The sequence below is a fragment of the Leucopleurus acutus genome (genome assembly GCF_964270905.1).
Source record: "Leucopleurus acutus genome assembly, chromosome: 17".
NCBI lineage: Eukaryota > Metazoa > Chordata > Mammalia > Artiodactyla > Delphinidae > Leucopleurus > Leucopleurus acutus.
The window spans coordinates 41828331-41847996 of record NC_139159.1 but is presented as its reverse complement, the minus strand read 5'-3'; the positions used below and the strand labels follow the sequence as shown (position 1 = coordinate 41847996).

Here is a 19666-nt window from a genome sequence, read left to right as displayed (position 1 = left end):
CCCTACACAGCCTCTTGATTTTGAAGCAGCAGATGTTTACAATATTGTGTTCCAAGCAGAAAACCCAGAGCCTCTGGTGTTTGGTGTACAGTACAATGCCAGCTCTTCTGCTACATTCAGACTTACTGTGACAGATGTGAATGAGGCACCGCAATTTTCCCAACAACTATACCAAGCAAAAGTCAGAGAGGATGTGGCTAAAGGCACCAAAGTGGGCAACGTGACTGCCAAGGATCCGGAAGGTCTGGACATAAGGTAGAGGAGAGCAGTGCTGGGCAGGCCTAGCCGTGCGCTGTGACCACAGATGGTGGGGAGGAGGAAGGGCCGGGAAGGGCAGAGAAGCTGGCCTGACTCCAGGACTCTCCCCTAAGGGAGCAGCCAGCAATCTGAGGCCATGTCCCAGTGTACTTGGTGAATCTGCCCTTGGCTCTGGCAGGTGCCAGTACCCTGGGGGGCATCAGTGAGAATCCAGGCTCGGGCAAGCGGGAAGCGGGTCAGATTCCACCCCAAGCTGCCTACTGCAGGTCCCGGCTGAGAGCTGGTGAGTTCAGGAGGTGGGGTCTAGAGACTGGGCTGTCCAAAGCTAGGCCCTCTGTCTGGACCAGTCGTGGGACCAGGGTCTGGGGAAGAGTTCCAGCCCCTAAGGCGGACTGGAGTTCTAAACAGAAGAATAAAGCAAAAACCTGACTCGGCAGACTCAGCCACCTGATAGGGTGAAGGGAATCTTCTCAAAGGGGGTCGTATAGGATCCTCAGCTTTGCAGAGAGCAAGTCTGGGGCAACAAGACTCATTCCAGAACTCAGCCCTGGAGAGATGAGTACATGGGCTGAGAAGGTTAAACAAGATGTGTAACTCTTTCTACCTTAGCAATTCTCAATCTTTTTTTTTTTTTTCAGTGCAATAGAACCCGCACAGATTTGCCTTAAATATGTGCAATGATAATAATTTTTCTAAGATAACATATGTATGTGTATGTATCCGTATCTGTATTAATATCTATAACCTTTTTAAGATCATCTAGTTAATAAGCACACAGATAGGACTTGAACCCCGATCTTTTGCTTCTATTGTAGAACATCAGTCCTACTGTCCATGGCATGACAAATATTTTAGCATAACTTAAAACCCATGCATGTGGTTATGAATGACAATTCCTTAAGTGCCTCTAAACATTTAAGGAGAGTTTTGCCTCCCATTGAGCGATCATTTAGGCAATTGGAATCAGTTCCAAGACCTTTTTCTTATTGTCTGTCTAAGATCCCACCTACTGTTTTGCTCTGCAAGCACTTGTCAACTTTCATAAAGACAAATATGAGGGCTTCCCTGGTGGCGCAGTGGTTGAGAGTCCGCCTGCCGATGCAGGGCACACGGGTTCGTGCCCCGGTCCGGGAAGATCCCACATACCGCAGAGCGGCTGGGCCCGTGAGCCATGGCCGCTGAGCCTGCGTATCCGGAGCCTGTGCTCCGCAGCGGGAGAGGCCACAACAGTGAGAGGCCCGCATACCGCAAAAAAAAAAAAAAAAAAAAAAGACAAATATGAGAAAGGAAAGAAGACTTGGGTTGTACTGTATGGATAGTGTAGATACTGCTCCGTACATCAGTCACTAATTATGATGGGGCACAAGATGTTCCTAATTTAACAACCATTTATTGTTTAACAAATGCTTCTATCTCCCTTATGAGAATGCTATGAAAGTTATTAGTCAGAGACAAGTGAGTAAAAATTTGAGTTTATGAGTGGAGAAAACAAAGGCATTTAAGATCATTCCTCAGATGGGTCCAGGAAAAGATACAACGTATGTACTATTAAGTTAAAATCAGGAAGATGAGAAAGAAGACTGAGAAAGGGAGTGTCCTGTAAGAGACAAATGAAAAAAGTACTTCATGAATGAGGAATAATCAATAGATCAAATGCTAGTAATGAGTCAGTTAAGAATTAAGGATGACTCAAAAGCTGCCAAAGCCTGAGCAATTTAATTCTTTTCTTTCTTTCAGGTCCACAAACTTAGAATCCATTAGCACCCAGTGGCTCCTAATCCAATGTATCAGTAAATATTAGAGATTCTTTCATCCACCTGCTTCTCACCACTTCTGCAATGGTCCAGGTCACCATAATCATCTCCTCCACCTCCCCCCCCCCCCGAGTCCATTCACTGCAATCAGAGTGTGGGTCTTTAAAAAAGTAAATCAGATCATGTGACTCCTCTGAAAACCTTCCAACGGGTGTCTGTCTCACTCAGAAATCCCGACTACATAGGAATTTTTAATTCACCGACCATACACATAACCTAACACAGTGCTTGGCATATAGAATATTCTAACACTGGGGAAAAATTAATTTGAACTAACACATTATAACTTCTTAATCATTCTCCTACTACTGGACATGTAGGTTGCTTCCAGTATTTTTTTTTAAATTCTAGAAAAGTTTTGAATGTATGTATATAATTCTTTTTCTTAACTTCGATTCAATTGTTTTTTATTTGGAGAACATTTCCAGAGGTGGGATTCTTTGACCTAAAGATATAGACATCCTTATGGCTCCGATGTGTTGTTCCCAAAAGGCTATAGAAATTGGTTTTCCCGTGGTTCTAGGCTTGTCTCTCTCAAATTCACCTTTCATACACCTACCAATGAGTTCCACTGAAGACACAAACATGACTAGGTCACCGTCCTGCTTACCACCATTCCCTGGCTGCCCACTGCTTCTCATGATTCAGCTCTTTCCAATCCCTCTGGCTTCATCTTTTGCCATCCACTGCGTCCTATTGATATTTTATCCCACCACTGCTGGAACGTCTGATGCCTCCACACCCTAAGCTACTCCTTAGCCTCTCAGCCTTAGTTCATACAATTCCTTCTGCTTAAAGCATCCTTCTTTGTCTTGCTTTAGTTAACATCTACTCTTTCAGAAAGACTTCTCTGATTCCCTTTAATTTATTTGGGATTCCACATGGCCTCTTTGTATTCACCACATTTTACTGGAATTATCTGTCTCTGTGTCTGTCTCCTCCACCGGCCTAGAACCCCTTTGTGTAATCTCCTCTCTTGGTCCACAGCATGATATTTGCTAAGCCCTCAATAGATGTCTGCTGAATGAGGAATTCACTGCGCCACCCCCCAGTAGCCTCTGAGTATCCACCCATTCACACATTTCCACCAATGAGTGTTCAAGTTTTCTGAGAGGGGGCGGTTTGCTAATCAATTTTAAAAGATAATTCCAGGTTGTTTTAATTGAAATTCTTTGATTGCCAGAAAAGTTTAACTTTTTTTCTGCTAGAGTTTGTGACGATACCTTTTCTTTTAAAACAAGTACAAAAACCACTTTGTAAGGATGAACAAATCCTCCCTTTGAAGGCAGATGGTTTGCAAATAAAGCAGTAATAATATTAGATCATGTTTCTTTAAATATGTTGTCAGTAATATGCAAGGGATAGTGCTGATATAATAGCATAGTGATGCATGAACTATCTTTACATTTTCCTGCAGAGTAATGTGGGCTTCCTTTTGCTCTTTTCTCTTATTAAAGTTATTCACTAAGAGGTGACAAGAGAGGTTGGCTAAAAATTGACCCCGTCACCGGCGAGATCTTTAGTGTGGCTCCGCTGGACAGGGAAGCTGAAAGTCTGTATCGGGTACAAGTGGTGGCAACAGAAGTAGGTGAGCTGAAATAGATAAATAAATTAAAAAATAATAATCGGGCTTCCCTGGTGGCGCAGTGGTTGAGAGTCCGCCTGCCGATGCAGGAAACAGGGGTTCGTGCCCCAGTCCGGGAAGATCCCACGTGCCGCCGAGCGGCTGGGCCCGTGAGCAATGGCTGCTGAGCCTGCGCGTCCGGAGCCTGTGCTCCGCAACGGGAGAGGCCACAACAGTGAGAGGCCCGCGTACCGAAAAAAAAAAAACAAAAACAAAACAAAACAAAAAATAATAATCAATAAAAGGTAACACAAATGATTAGGGGCTACATCAGTAGAAATGGGAAGGAGGGTGAGGTGGGTGGGAAACTGGGTCAAATTGTCAGAATACCTTACAGTGGAAAAATGAGAAGGGTACAAAAGTGGAGAGGAGTGCTCACACCTTCTTGGCTTTGTTCAGTATGAGAACCCCCGTGCCCGGTAGCAGGGCTCTTTCAGGCAGGGATGCACCCGGAGGCTGGCTAGGCTTCAGGGCTGCTGCTCACTCTGTGGTGTCCTGAAGGGACCACAGCTTCTAGGTAGGTTCCTGTGTCCCCACTGAGCTACCTCCCTTCCTCCAAAGTGGCTGTGGGTTTCTCCAGGGAGCAGGGTCAAACCACTGACCTGCCTACCTAGACTATTACTTGCTCCTTCGGGCTTAAATTGCAGTGACCGAGGTCTCATCCTTTTGAAGCATAAAATGTTTTGTTCAATGTTCTCAACTTTATATATGCCAGAATCACCCGGGAGCTTGTTCCATACAGATAGGAATTCACCTTGCAGATTCTGATTTGGTAGATTTGGGTGGCCCTGGATACCTGTTTTGATGAAACCAGGTGAACTTTTGAAAGGAAAGATTTATTATAAAGATGAGCCAAGGATGTTTGAATCTTATATAGCTATAAAAATAAACTCACAGGAATATTATGCTTACCAGCGATAAGGCTCGTGATTAAAACACTGAGTTTCTTTACGTTTAAATGGAATTTTCCAACTTGGAGTCGGGATTCTGTTGATCTTATGCTGGTCAGAGCCTCGAATTAGACAATAAATATATCTGCCTGGCTTACCAAAAAATTAGAATTGAACAGATTATGACTAAATATAGTTTTATACCAAAGAAGGAAACTTTCAAAACGTGAAGCCCAGGGTTGGGAGCTGGAATGCGGAACATTCCAATAGGTGGGAATCATGAAAATGGTCCCTGTGTGTGAAAAGATGAAGAAAAACAAAAGTGCTGCAGGCATGTTAAACCAGTGAGGGCAGACATGCAGAAGCGTGTGTCGAACTTGGAATGGTGGTGTGTGAGTGGACGGGCCTCGCTGAGGCAGGTTGGGGACTGGCTCTCTCTCTTACTTCTAGTTGATGTGCTTCTTTCTAGCACATACCACTATCACACTCCATAAATTTAACTCTCAATTTAAAAGTTCCTGATTTAATCAGCAGGAAGTTTCTGGCTAAGCCTTTGTGCTGTGCCTTCCGCTAAAATGTACTGTGGGGTCAGCACTTCGCTTTGGATGTGTCCTAAAGGCCTCTCACATTTTAGAAGTTTCATGAATCGAAACCAGGGTTCAAAACCCTGCTCTGTTTGCAGTTGTTGGCCCTGAAATGACACACATTGATGAAATGACTTCCTCCTTTGGTTAAGGAGACAGCCGACAAGAAAAGCAGGCAAGTAGTGTTTACTGGAATTGAAGCAGGTCTGAGTCAGAAATTGTAGAAACATCAGGGAGAATGAGAACAGTAAGTGTTTACGTTGTACTGACCGTCCTGTTCTAAGCACTTACCCCTCATACAACACTGTGGGGTAGGTACTATTATTGACCGTATTTGATGTATGAAGAAACCAAGGTACTGAGAAGTAACTTGCCCATGATCACACAGTTACCAATTGTTCAGGCTACAGAGGTCAAAATTTTCTCCAGGACACCACAGCAAATAACATTTGTACAGCTCTGTACAATTTTCTAAGAATACATGTCAGATCCTCATAAAGTCACGTTTTACAGCTGAAGAAATGAGCCTTAGAAAACTTAACGAACATGCCTTTAGAAAACTTAACGAACATGCCTAAGTCAGTGTTGAGTGATTAAAGGTGTGGGCTCTAGAGTCAGATCCCCTGGGTTGGAAGCCTCTCTACCGCTATGTGACCTTGGGCAAGTCACACAACTTCTCTGAACCTCAGTCTTCTCATCTGTAAATGTACACCAGTGTTGTTTTGAAGTAATGTATATAAAATGTTAGCACATAATCCTTATTATTATCAAGACTTTCTAAGCAGAAAATGAAACTAGGTCTGAATTGTAAATTTTTTTTTTAAAGAAAAGGAAATATCCTTTCTTATTGAGAGGAGAATGAGAAAGCAGATACCATATTTCAATGATTCAATTCCTTAGGCGGATCCTCCTTGAGCTCCGTGGCGCAATTCCACCTGACCCTCATGGATGTGAACGACAACCCCCCGCGGCTGGTCAAGGAGTACACAGGCTTGTTCTTCTGTTATCCCCCGAAAGCACCCGGAAGTCTCATTTTCGAGGCCACCGATGATGATCAGCAGTTATTTCGGGGTCGACACTTTACATTTTCCCTTGGCAGTGAAAGCTTACAAAAAGACTGGGAAGTTTCCACAATCAATGGTGAGTTGTCAAAAGAACATCGAGAAAAACACTGATGGGCGATGGAATGAGTTTTTATTTGCCTTGGTATGCATGCAGCACTCAACACAGAGCTTTCTTCCACGCTCCAGGAAGGAAGTTCATGCTGTGGAAACTTGCACAGGCAAGCTCTCCAGAGGGTTGAAAGCCCCCGGGGTTTGGAGGAAAGAAAGATTGTTAATACACAACATCTCTCTTAGGGTACATGAATAGTTGGACAATCAGAGCAACATTGCCAAATTTCCAATGGCAGCTGAGAAACAGGTTTCATCATGATTATTTTTAAAATAAATTTATTTATTTTATTTATTTTAATTTTTGGCTGTGTTGGGTCTTCCTTGCTGCGCGGGCTTTCTCTAGTTGCGGCGAGGGGGGGCTACTCTTGGGTACGGTGTGTGGGCTTCTCATTGCGGTGGCTTCTCTTGTTGCTGAGCATGGGCTCTAGGCATGAGGGCTTCCGTAGTTGTGGCGCACGGGCTCAGTAGTTGTGGCGCGCGGGCTCTAGAGTGCAGGCTCAGTAGTGTGGCACATGGGCTTAGTTGCTCCACGGCATGTGGGATATTCCTGGACCAGGGCTTGAACCCGTGTCCCCTGCATTGGCAGGTGGATTCTTAACCACTGCACACTAGGGAAACCCGCTCATCATGATTTTGAAAAAGAGATTTATTGAAATATAATTGACTTACAATTAACAGCACATATTTAAAGCATACAATTTTATAAAAATCAATATATGTATATACCATTGAAGCCATCAGCACAATCAGATAAGAAGAGTTCCACTCCCCCCCCACAAAGTTTTATTCATGCTCTGCTGCAATCCCTGTTTTCCACCCCACACTGTCCATCCCTCACCCCAGGTAATCACTGATCTGCTTCCCGTCACTATAGATTCGTTTGCATTTTCAAGAATTTTATCTAAATAAAATAACAGCATGTACTCTTTTTTTGTTTGGTGAATATCACTTAGTATACATATTTGGGGATTTCACCATGTTGTTGCATATATCAACACTTTACTCCTTTATACTGTAGAATAGTATTCCATTGTATGACTATATCATGATTTATTATTCATTAACATATTGATTATTACTTAAATTGCTTCCAATTTTTGCTATTTCAAATAAAATTGCTATGAACATTTGTGAACAAGTGTTTTGTAGGAGCTATGCTTTCATTTTTCTTGGTTAAATACCTACAAGTCATCATATGGTAGCTATACAGTCAAATTTATAAGAGAATATCAAATTGCTTCCCGAATAGTCTGTAACATTTTACATTCCCACCAGTGAATGAGAATTCTAGTTGCTTAATATTCTTCCCAATGCTTGCTATGCTCAGTCTTTTTAATTTTAGCCATTGTAGTGGGAGTGTAGTATTTCATTATGTTTTTTTTTAATATGGTTATATGAGTTGTTAACATATTTATTAACTTGTTTTTTTTTTAACGTCTTTATTGGAGTATAATTGCTTTACAATGGTGTGTTAGGTTCTGCTTTATAACAAAGTGAATCAGTTATACATATACATATGTCCCCATATCTCTTCCCTCTTGGGTCTCCCTCCCTCCCACCCTCCCTATCTCACCCCTCCAGGCGGTCACAAAGCACCGAGCTGATCTCCCTGTACTATGTGGCTGCTTCCCACTAGCTATCTATTTTACGTTTGGTAGTGTATATATGTCCATGCCACTCTCTCACTTTGTCCCAGCTTCCCCTTCCCCTTCCCCGTATCCTCAAGTCCATTCTCTAGTAGGTCTGTGTCTTTATTCCTGTCTTACCCCTAGGTTCTTCATGACCTTTTTTTTTCCTTAGATTCCATATATATGTGTTAGCCTACGGTATTTGTTTTTCGCTTTCTGACTTACTTCACTCTGTATGACAGACTCTAGGTCCATCCACCTCACTACAAGTAACTCAATTTCGCTTCTTTTAATGGCTGAGTAATATTCCGTTGTATATATGTGCCACATCTTCTTTACCCATTCATCTATCGATGGACACTTAGGTTGATTCCATGTCCTGGCTATTGTAAATAGTGCTGCAAGGAACATTGTGGTACATGACTCTTTTTGAATTATGGTTTTCTAAGGGTATATATGCCCAGGAGTGGGATTGCTGGGTCGTTATGGTTTTAATTTATATTTTCTTAATGACTAATGGTGTTGAACATCTTTTCATATGCTTATTTGCCATCCGTATATCTTCACTGGTGTAGTGTCTGGTCAAATATTGTGCCTGCTTAAAATTTTTAGCAGTTTGGCTTCTGGTGTTGAGTCATAAACATTATTTATATAGTCTAGATTCAAGTTCTTTGTCAGATATATGTTTATAAATATTTTTTCCCAGGCCATGGCTTACACTTTTATTTTGTAACAGTGCCTTTTGAAGAGCAAATTAAATTTCTTTCTTTTTTTTTTTTTTTTTTGCGGTACACAGGCCTCTCACTGTTGTGGCCTCTCCCGTTGCGGAGCACAGGCTCCGGACACGCAGGCTCAGCCGCCATGGCTCACGGGCCCAGCCGCTCCGCGGCATGTGGGATCTTCCCGGACCGGGGCACGAACCCGTGTCCCCTGCATCAGCAGGCAGACTCTCAACCACTGCGCCACCAGGGAAGCCCACCCCTAAATTTTTTTGATGACATCTGATTTACTGACTTTTTTCTTCTATAATTTGTGACTATTTTGTGTATTGTTTAAGAAAGTTTTGCCAAGGTCACTAAAGTTTTCTATTTTTTTTTCTCCCAGAGGTCTTATAATTTTAGCTTTTACAGTGACGGCTATCTAATTGTTTAAACACTATTTATTGAAAATATCATTTTCACATTGAATTGTCTTGGCATCTTTGTCAAAAATCAAGTGACCACATATATATGAGTCTATTTCTGGACTTTCTTTTCTGTTTCATTGATCTCTTTGTCTTTATAGCAATACTCTAATGTTTTGATTACCACAGCTCAATAATAAGACTTGAAATCAGGTAGTGTAAATGTCCTTGCTTTGTTCTTTTTCAAAACATTTATTTTGCATTTCTACATAAATTTTAGAATGAACTTGTCTATTTCTACCCAAAAAACCTATGCAGATTGTGATTGAGATTGTGTGAATCTATAGCTGAATTTGGGGGAGAATTTACATCTTAACAAAGTTGAATTTTCCAATCCATGAATATGATTATGTCTCCACTTATTTAGGTCTTCTTTACTTTCTCTGAGCAATGTGTTTTAATTTTCAATGTATAGTTCTTATAGAATTTCCCCTAAGCATTTCATATGTTTGTGCTATTTTAGATGTTTAAAATTTTTAAGTAATTCCAGGATATGGAGATATAATTGATGATTTTTGTATATTGATCTTGTAGCCTTGTAACATTGCTGACCTCACTTGTAAGTTCTCTCTCCCTCTTTTTCTTACGTTTTCATAGATTTTCTACATAGACAGTCATGTTGTCTGTGAATTATAGGTTTTATTTCCTTTCCAGTCTGGATGGCTTTTATATCTTTAGCTTGCTTTCTTAGCGGCTAAAATCTTCAGGACAATGTTGAATGAAGGTAGTGAGAGCAGAAACAACTTGGCTTGTTCCTAATCTTAGGGAGATGGCATTCATAGTCTTTCACCATTAAGTATAAAGTTAGCTATAGGTTTTTTGTAGATACCCTTTATCAGACTAAGGACTCTATCTTCTATTCTTAACTTGCTGAGAGGTGTTTTTGGTTTTTTTTTAATTAGGAATGGGTGCTAAAAATTTCAGGTGTATTTTTCTGCATCTATTGAGATGATTGTATGGTTGATTTGGGGTTTTGGTTGTTGTTGTTATTGTCGTTGTTTTGGGGGGGTACGTGGGCCTCTCACTGTTGTGGCCTCTCCCGTTGCGGAGCACAGGCTCCGGACGCACAGGCTCAGCGGCCATGGCTCATGGGCCCAGCCACTCCGCGGCATGTGGGATCTTCCCGGCCCGGGGCACAAACCCGTGTCCCCTGCATCGGCAGGCGGACTCTCAACCACTGCGCCACCAGGGAAGCCCTGGTTGTTGTTGTTTTTGTCTGTTAATTGGAGAAGTATATCAATCAACTTTTGGATGTTAATTCAGTCTTCTCTTCCTGGGATAAAGCTTACTTGGTGGTGAAATATTAGCATTTTAATATGCGGTTGGATTTGATCTGCTAAAATTATAAGGTTATTTCTATCTATATTCTTAAGGGATATTGGTCTGTATTTTTCTCTTCTTGCAGTGTCTTCGTCTGATTTTGGTATCAGAGTAATGCTGGCTTCATAGAATGAGTTAGGAAGGGTTCTACCTCTTCAATTACCTGGAAGTTTGTGCAAAATTGTTTTTTATTTCTTCCTTAATGTTTGATAGAATTCACCAGTGAAGGCTTCTGGCCCAAAGTTTTCTACAGTAGGACTCAGTGCCTACTGTAGTCCTTACCCTCTTTCAACTGGTGTCCTTACCATGAGTTAACTACAAATTCAATTTCTTTAATAGATATAGGGCTATTCAAGTTATAGATTTATTTTTGGTTGAGCTTGTTAGTTTGTATCTTTCAAATAATTTCTCTATTTCATTTGATTTGTCTAATTTATTGGCACAAAGTTATTCATAACGTTATTTTATTATTCTTTTAATATCTGCAGAATATGTAGTGATATCACCTCATTCTGATATTGGAAAAATTTGCCTCTATTTTGGTCCTGATCAAGCTGGCTAGAGGTTATTAATTTTGTTGATATATTCTCAATGAACCAGCTTTTGGTTTCATTGATTTTGCTCTATTTTTTTTGTTTTGTATTTCATTGTTCAGATCTTTGTTATTTCCTTTATTCTTCTTATGCTGTATTTAGCTTGTTCTTCTTTTTCTATTTTTATTTAGATGGAAGTTGAGGCAATTGAGAACTTTTTCTTTGTTAACATAGGCATTTGGTGCTATAAATTTATCTCTTAGTGTCATGTTAGCTGTATTCTATAAAGTTTGATATGTTTTCATTTTCATTCAGTTCAAAATACTTTCTAATTTCCCTTTAGATTTCTCCTGTGACACATGGGTTATTTAGAAGTGGGCTATTTAGTTCTCATATATGTGGGGATTTCCCACATATTCCTGGTTACTGATTTCTAATTTAATTCTGGGGCTTCCCTGGTGGTGCAGTGGTTGAGAGTCTGCCTGCCGATGCAGGGGACACGGGTTCGTGCCCCAGTATGAGAGGATCCCACATGCCGCAGAGTGGCTGGGCCCGTGAGCCATGGCCGCTGGGCATGCACATCCGGAGGCTGTGCTCCACAACGGGAGAGGCCACAACAGTGAGAGGCCCGCCTACCATAAAAAATTTTAAAAAATACTTTAATTCTGTAGTGACCAGAGAACATTTGACTGGAATACTTTTTTTTTTTTTCTTTTTCTGTATGCGGGCCTCTCACTGTTGTGGCCTCTCTCGTTGTGGAGCACAGGCTCCGGACGTGCAGGCTCAGTGGCCATGGCTCACGGGCCCAGCCACTCTGCGGCATGTGGGATCCTCCCGGACTGGGGCACGAACCCGTGTCCCCTGCATTGGCAGGCGGACTCTCAACCACTGCGCCACCAGGGAAGCCCTGACTGGAATACTTTTAAACTTATTGAGACTTTTTTCTTTCAGTACTTTAAAGATATTTCTCCTTTGTGTTCTGGATTGTATTGTTTCTTCTTCGTTCCTTTGAATGTCATGTGTCTTTTTTCTCTGGATGTCTTTACGATTTTTTTTTTCACTAGTTTTATGTAATCTGAGTATTATGTGCCTTGGTGTAGTTTTGTTCGTTTTTCTTTTTCCTAAGATTTGTCTGTCTTCTTGGATCTGAGGATTTAGACTTTTCATCAAATTTGGAAAAAAAAGTTAGCAGTTATTTCTTCAAATATGTTTTCTCTTTCTAATTCAGTGTTTGCGGCCACTATATGGAACATAACTATCACGAGTAATGACAACCTACTATGTTTAGTATTCATTTCTAAAGAGAAGTCATGAATTGAGAACTTGAAGGATGTTTTAGCATCCTTTTTGACATTTTGGAGGGTACCTGCGAAGTGGTAATACTTTTGGTAGTTTAACTCATACTTATATCTAACTATTTCCTAGTCAACTTTAGTATTATATGATACAGAGATGAACTTTATTCCTGCTCATCCAGGGGCCTGCAGTTGTGTTCTCACATCAGTCATTTTTCCCATATTCTGACAGGAACTCATGGCAGGCTCTCCACCAAGCACATGGGCTTTGAGGAGAGAGTTTACCACATCCCAGTCCGCATCAATGATGGCGGTCGGCCACCCTTGGAAGGAACTGTCTCTTTACCAGGTAGATATTTTGCTGCAGGCAACTTGGGATAATGTCTGTCAATATGGTAGTTTGTAGGAATTCTTGTCTTTGAGATGGGATTCTGCAATTGTTCGCTCAAAAATTTATCTACAAAATATGGTTCTGTTTTTCAGTTACTTTCTGCAAGTGTGTGGAAGATAGGTGTTTCCAGCCAGCAGGTCACATGCCTGGGATACCTACTGTGGGCATAACAGTTGGTGTACTCCTTACCACCTTTTTGGTCATCGGTGAGTATAATTTCTCAGATTCAAGGATTTCTGTTCTGGGCCTTGGAAACATAAGCTCACATCAGGGTGTGACTTCATGGACTGGTGTGGGGCTGCTCAAATGGCAATCTAGGCAATCACCAAGAATATAGATCACCAGTAAACCATATCCAACTTTCCTGATTGGGAGCTACTGCTTTAGTACCACCCTCTACCTATCACTGCCTTGCTGGTTAGGTTGGGAAATACAACATAAGAGACTTTAAAGAATAAATTATTGTATTTTATGCTTAGTTACCAAGCTTTCATGATGAAGGAGAAAGAAATGCAGTCGCTGTGCCTCTGCTATGTGTCAGGCACAGTGCTTGGTGGGGAACACAGTGACAGATATACACAGATCCATCACTCACAGAGCTTATGGTCTAGTCTGCCATTGTTGGAATAGGTAGAAGCTAGCCTTCCAGTGGAGATGCTGGCATACCTGAAATGTTGCAGAACTCCCCTTTTTATGTTTTGTGACTGTGGGCCTTGATTCTTTATTATCTCAGAATAATTCCACTGCATCACAGGCCTCACTCTGCCATGGCCCCTGGCCTGGCTGGATAGCAGAGTTCCCTGTCTTCTTTTTTGTAAACAGCTCAGTACCTACTGTAGTCCTTACCCTCTTTCAACTGGTGTCTTCACTACAAGTTAAGTATTAGAAGTAGATACTTCTTCTGCCCATTTTTTAATTGAGTTGTTTGTTTTTTTGCTGTTGAGCTCCATAAGCTACTTGTATTTCACCAAAGAAGACATATAGGTGGCCAAGAGGCACATGAAAAGATGCTCAAAATCACTAATTATTAGAGAAATGCAAATCAAAACTGCAATGAGGTATCACCTCACACGGGTCAAAATGGCCATCATCAAAAAATCTAGAAACAATAAATGCTGGAAAGGGTGTGGTGAAAAGGGAACCCTCTTGCACTGCTGGTGGAAATGTAAATTGATACAACCACTATGGAGAACAGTATGGAGGTTCCTTAAAAAACTAAAAGTAGAACTACCATATGACCCAGCAATCCCACTACTGGGCATATACCCTGAAAAAACCATAATTCAAAAAGAGTCATGTACCACAATGTTCATTGCAGCACTATTTACAATAGCCAGGACATGGAAGCAACCTAAGTGTCCATCAACAGATGAATGGATAAAGAAGATGTGGCACATATATACAGTGGAATATTACTCAGCCATTAAAAGAAACGAAATTGAGTTATTTGTAGTGAGATAGATGGACCTAGAGTCTGTTATACAGATTGAAGTAAGTCAGAAAGAGAAAAACAAATACTGTATGCTAACGTATATATATATATGGAATCTAAAAAAAAAAAAAAAATGGTACCGATGAACCTAGTGGCAGGGCAGGAATAAAGACGTAGACACAGAGGATGGACTTGAGGACACAGGGTGGGGAGGGGGAAGCTGAGGTGAAGTGAGGGTAGCATCGACATATGTACACTACCAAATGTAAAACAGATAGCTAGTGGGATGCAGCAGCATAGCACAGGGAGATCAGCTCGGTGCTTTGCGATGACCTAGAGAGATGGGATAGGGAGGGTGGGAGGGAGGCTCAAGAGGGAGGGGATATGGGGATATATGTATGCATATGGCTGATTCATTCTGTTGTACAACAGAAACTAACACAGCATTGAGAAGCAATTATACTCCAAAAAAGATGTACTAAAAATAAAAAGTAGATACTTCATCAATTCACCTGTGTAAAGGGGTTTATACAGTTCCACATCCTTTCTCTTTTAAAGGAAGAGCTGGGACTATTCTAAGTCTTCTTAAATGCTCTCTTGGCATCTGGTCTTTTCTGCCACCATCTAGTCTACCACATTGGACTCTGATTCACAGCTCTAAAAGGGATCTCATTTCCTTATACCCTTCCATTCGAATTCCTCATTATTATGGCATAGAAGGCCCTTTGTGACATGACCATTACGCATCCTAATATTGCATGGTGACCATCATTTCTCTTTGAGAACCACAGTTTGGTGCACACCTTTTATACTAATTGAGCTGGCTTTTGAGGTTTACTCACTTATCAAACTCCCCTCTACTTCTATGCCTTTTCTTATTCTATTTGTCCTCTCATCTTGAAAGGATTTTTGAGTTTTTATGCCATGGTTTTCTAACATGACCATTTACTCTCATACTTTTACAACAAGTTAAAGATTGGATGAGTTTGGTGATCTAAAGATAGAAGTAATAGGATCTTGTAGTTTCATATCCTTACTTTTTTCAAAATAGGAGGGTTGGGATTATTGCAAGATTCTTAATGGGCTTCTGAGCATGCAGTCTTTTTTGCCATGATTCCTCTTGCAAACTTACTGCCAGGTTAATTTCTTAAAAACAACTTACTTTTCCAGATAAGTCTCTGATTTATAGTATACATAGTGCTAAAATGCACAATGTAATTTTGTAGTAGGTCAGAGGTGGGGGAAACCAGAGAGGTTAGGTAGTCTACTCAAGCTGGAGCGACAAGGAAGATGGCAAAGAAAATGTAATACTTGATGTGGACATGGTGAAAGTAGGCTTTAGGTAGGTGAATTGGTCTAAGAACAGCTTTCTGGTTTTTCTCATTGGACTACTTCCTCTAGGGAAGAGGAAGAAGAACTGGAATCAACATTTATTGACTGTGTCTGAAGTTCAGGAATTCTGTCTAATGCTCACGCACTTAGTCTTCAGGGTAGTGTAGGCATTAAGTCCTGTATTCCTTGATAGAGACTCAGTGATAGCTACCAGCTTCGATATGACTTGGGACTTGTTACATATTTACTGACAACAAGATAAGTGGTAAGCTTACTTATCCAAGAAAGCCCATGCCTAGAATCTCTTAATCACCAGGACAATGAAACTTTGTTGGACCACAAACAAAAATGAAATTATATGAGTTATTTTTTCCTATGCAGGTGCTACTTTATAAATGAATGTGACAGTACATTTTAAGACTCCATCTCTTTGACGCTGAATTTTCTCTTTTAGGTATAATTTTAGCTGTCGTGTTTTTCCAGATAAAGAAGAATAAAGGCCAACATAATGTTGAAAGTGCTCAGGCATCTGAAGTCAAGCCTCTGAGAAACTGAATGTGAAAAGGAATGTTTGAGTCTATGTACCAAGTGCTATTTCAGTAACACAACCATTTAATCCCATAATTTTGCTTTTCATCCAACATGTGCACTATAATTTTTTACGATATACCTTCTTGCCCTTTACTATTTTATTACTCTTAGATATTTCATGTGCTGTAGACATTAGAGATATTTTCCATTTTCTCATGACACTTTTCCACTCTGCAAAAGCCTTAGCTATTCATCCAAACACAAAAATGTATGTGCTTTTCCCTCTTAGGGAAAGAGGGGCTGATGAAATACTCTGTGCATTTTTTCTTCATTAAGATCTATCAGTCATCCATCACAGCACATCCTGGATTCCATTTATGCTTTTGCTAATTCCATCCCGTGTCTCCTTCCTCCACATCTCCTTTGGTATTTCACTAATTTTAAAACATTTGTTGGAGGAAAGAACAAAGCTAAGTCTCAGGAAAAAAAATTAAAGCGCAGACCTGTCCCTCAGTTTGAACAGAAACTTTTTGTTGTTATTCGCCTCCTTTAGCCCCACGTGGCTTATGTTGCTTTTCGTTGGAGGATTTTGCACTTGGGAACAGCATGAGACCACAGCAGACCGTGCAGAAGCCTGCTTCATAAACCCTGGTGCCAACACCGGCCACTCCCTACCACGCTCACATGCTGCGCATGTTTTCTTTATGTGTATATTAATAAAGTTCCGGTTATTATATATTTAACAGTAGAGGAAGATAAGGAAGCCCAAAAGATGTAGTGACAAAAATCAAGAATAAACATTGGCTTTGGTTTTGTTTCTCGGATCTCTTTGTCTCTGCTTCCTGGTTCTCTGCATTTGTTGAGGGAAGGACTAGATAACAATGGTTATCTATCATTTATCAAAATTGCCTCCCATGTAGAATTAACCCATAAAGAGTGGGTCCACAATGAAATAAAAATTCCCTGTGCTCACGACTGTGGATTGGGGTGTTCGAGGCAGATACACTAGGAATTTTAAAATTTTAAATAAGAAAACCTTAGAGATTTGGAAGCATTTCGAGGCCCTGGAGCTGTTTTCTGGCTTCTGATTTGAGGCTTGAAAGCATTCAACATTACACAGCCTCTCAGAATTTTCAAGAATGTTTGGGAAAACAACTTGTATCTGAAAAGGTGCTCCTACAATGACGGCTGAAGCAGGCCATGGAGTTCTGTTTTTCATAAATAATCCTCTTTGAGGGCTTTTATTATATTTTTTTAAGGCAAAAAAGTAAAACGAAAGAAAATATCCGAACTCTATTTCTAAGACCTCAGTATTACTTTCTTGTATTGATATAATGTTATCCTGTGCTTCAGGATAATATTGAGCTCTCTTACCTGTTTTTTTTCCACACAAGGCTTATTGGAAAACTCATAACGGGCGAGGTTCTCTCTTGTCTCACCATACGCTGAAAGACAAAACAAGAAAACAAAAATCTAAGAGCACCAACAGCAAATTATATCCCAACCTAAGGAATGGTTTAACTTTCTCAGCAACTTCTGTAGGTATTTTCTTGTGTGTTTTTGACCAAGAGTGACTGTGATATGACATTTGGTTCACTTAAAATTGCATCATTGCTAGCCCTGCTTATTTTCCGGAAAGCACTTTATCATTCCTGAAAGACTGAGGCAGTCCCAAGGCAGGTCTGCTCAGAGGGCTTAGGGATGCCTCCTGCCTCAGTTCAGGGTTGTTCTCTCTGGACCAACTTGTATCATCGAATAATAGACTGATCACACATAACCTTCTCGTCTAAAATCACTGATTAGTATTCACATTTCTTGTGCTGCTCTTCCTCTGGGTGGGCCTTCCCTCTAAACCTTCTCTTCCTTCCATGACCAGATCCCACCCATTCCTAAAGGCTTAAAGACCAATTTATATACTGGTCCCTTTGGGAAGCCTTCTCTTAGGAAACTACAGGGTACCAGGCCACTACCTCATCTAAACTACTATACTGTGGTGAGGAAAATTCTAGGATCTATTCCCTCTTCTGGTAAAGATGGTTCCATTTCCACTGGAAAACATCTTCTCCTCCCCTTCACCTGGCTCTTCTACACCTAGTCTGTATAGTTTGAGTAGAGTCAACTTCCTGTTTTTCCCCATCTCCCCATCTCTCACTTCTAGAATTGTGTTGAAGCTCTTAGAAAATAGCTCTCTTTAAGTGGAATTTGCTAAACTAGTAGAAAATAAACTCAGAGCATTCTAGTTACCACAAAAGGTAAGCCTACCCCAGAACAAGGACCACACAGAGTTGAGAGAAGATTCTGAAGATGTTGAGTGCCTGGATCCAGCTGTGCCTGAAGGCAACCTTGCCCTGGACTTTCCTATCCTGTGAGCCAGTACATTCCTTATTACTTAAAGCTCAATATATTTCTGCCCTTGCAACCAAGAGTGCATATTTGTGCCTTGCTTATGGACCTTATGTTCTACAGTTAGGGCCCATTTGATCTCCTTAACTAGTCTGGGACTTCTTGGAATCCTCTCAATGTCTCTATGACAAGTCTTGGCTCATAGTACTTCCTCTATAAGTTTTTGAAGAATGAATACATGAAATAGCTGATTCATGTAGGCCACTTATGCTACCATCGTCTTAGAGCCACCCACCTGACAAAATTGAAACTAATCCACTCTCTGTTTTTAGTTACAGTATCCTCAAAGAGGCGTTAAACTCCCACTTCACTACACTCCGTTTCCCTACATACAAACTCTGACGCTCCGTTCAAACATCCTCAGAGCTGAATGCAATGGTGAATGAGGCTGTGAGTGACAAAGCCCTCAAGAATTTCTGGATGGTTAAGAAATAGCAGGGAGAGTGAGGGGGTCTCAGGGTGGGGGTGGGAAGTATAGGGGCAACTCCTGTGAGTAGCTACGTAGAAAGTCTCAGGGGTTTCTGGAGAGCAGTAAATTAAGAGTAGAGATCTCAGGCTGCTGGTCCATGGTCTAGACAGCTCACAAGCAGGAAGCTGAGATTACCTCTGAAGCATCTAGGGCAAAAAGGAAATAATTTGTTTCCAAGATTCTGTATAATGCCATATGCATCATGGGAACTTGTTAAACTTGGAACCTTAAAAGTTACCTGAAAAGGTACAATATCTTACAATTTGATTTTAAAAACTCATTTCAACTGTCTTGAAATGTACAGTTCAGTTGCATTAAGTCCATTCACGTTGTTGGGCAATCATCACCATCATCGACCTCCAGAACCTTTTCATCTTCCTAAATGAAACTCTACTCATTAAATAAGAACTCCCCCGGGCTTCCCTGGTGGCGCAGTGGTTGAGAGTCCGCCTGCCGATGCAGGGGACGCGGGTTCGTGCCCCGGTCCGGGAAGATCCCACATGCCGCCTAGCGGCTGGGCCCGTGAGCCATGGCCGCTGAGCCTGCGCATCCAGAGCCTGTGCTCTGCAACGGGAGAGGCCACAACAGTGAGAGGCCCATGTACCGCAAAAAAAAAAAAAAAAAAGAACTCCCCATTCCTTCCTACCTCCAGTCCCTGGTAACCACTATTCTAACTTTCTGTCTCCATGAATTTGAGTGTGCTAGGTATAAATGGAATCATACAATATTTGTTCATAATATCAATGTTTTAAAACAGGTTTTACAATAGTAAGAGAGAAAAAAATAGCATTCAAGCCTAAAAGT

The 19666-nt window shown here is 41.0% G+C and overlaps 1 protein-coding gene across 1 annotated transcript in view; it reads left to right on the top strand.

Annotated features, from left to right (window-relative positions):
• The window catches only part of CDH17 (cadherin 17), a gene marked incomplete at both ends in the record, with an annotated part of 87892 nt that extends 71878 nt beyond the window's left edge, over positions 1-16014 (top strand). The window contains 6 exons of the mRNA XM_082858957.1: positions 11-255; positions 3530-3660; positions 6071-6310; positions 12537-12653; positions 12788-12901; positions 15914-16014. Coding sequence (XP_082715083.1) covers positions 11-255; positions 3530-3660; positions 6071-6310; positions 12537-12653; positions 12788-12901; positions 15914-16014 — 948 coding nt within the window. The remainder of the gene's footprint in view (positions 1-10; positions 256-3529; positions 3661-6070; positions 6311-12536; positions 12654-12787; positions 12902-15913) is intronic.
• Positions 16015-19666: the final 3652 nt, after the last annotated feature.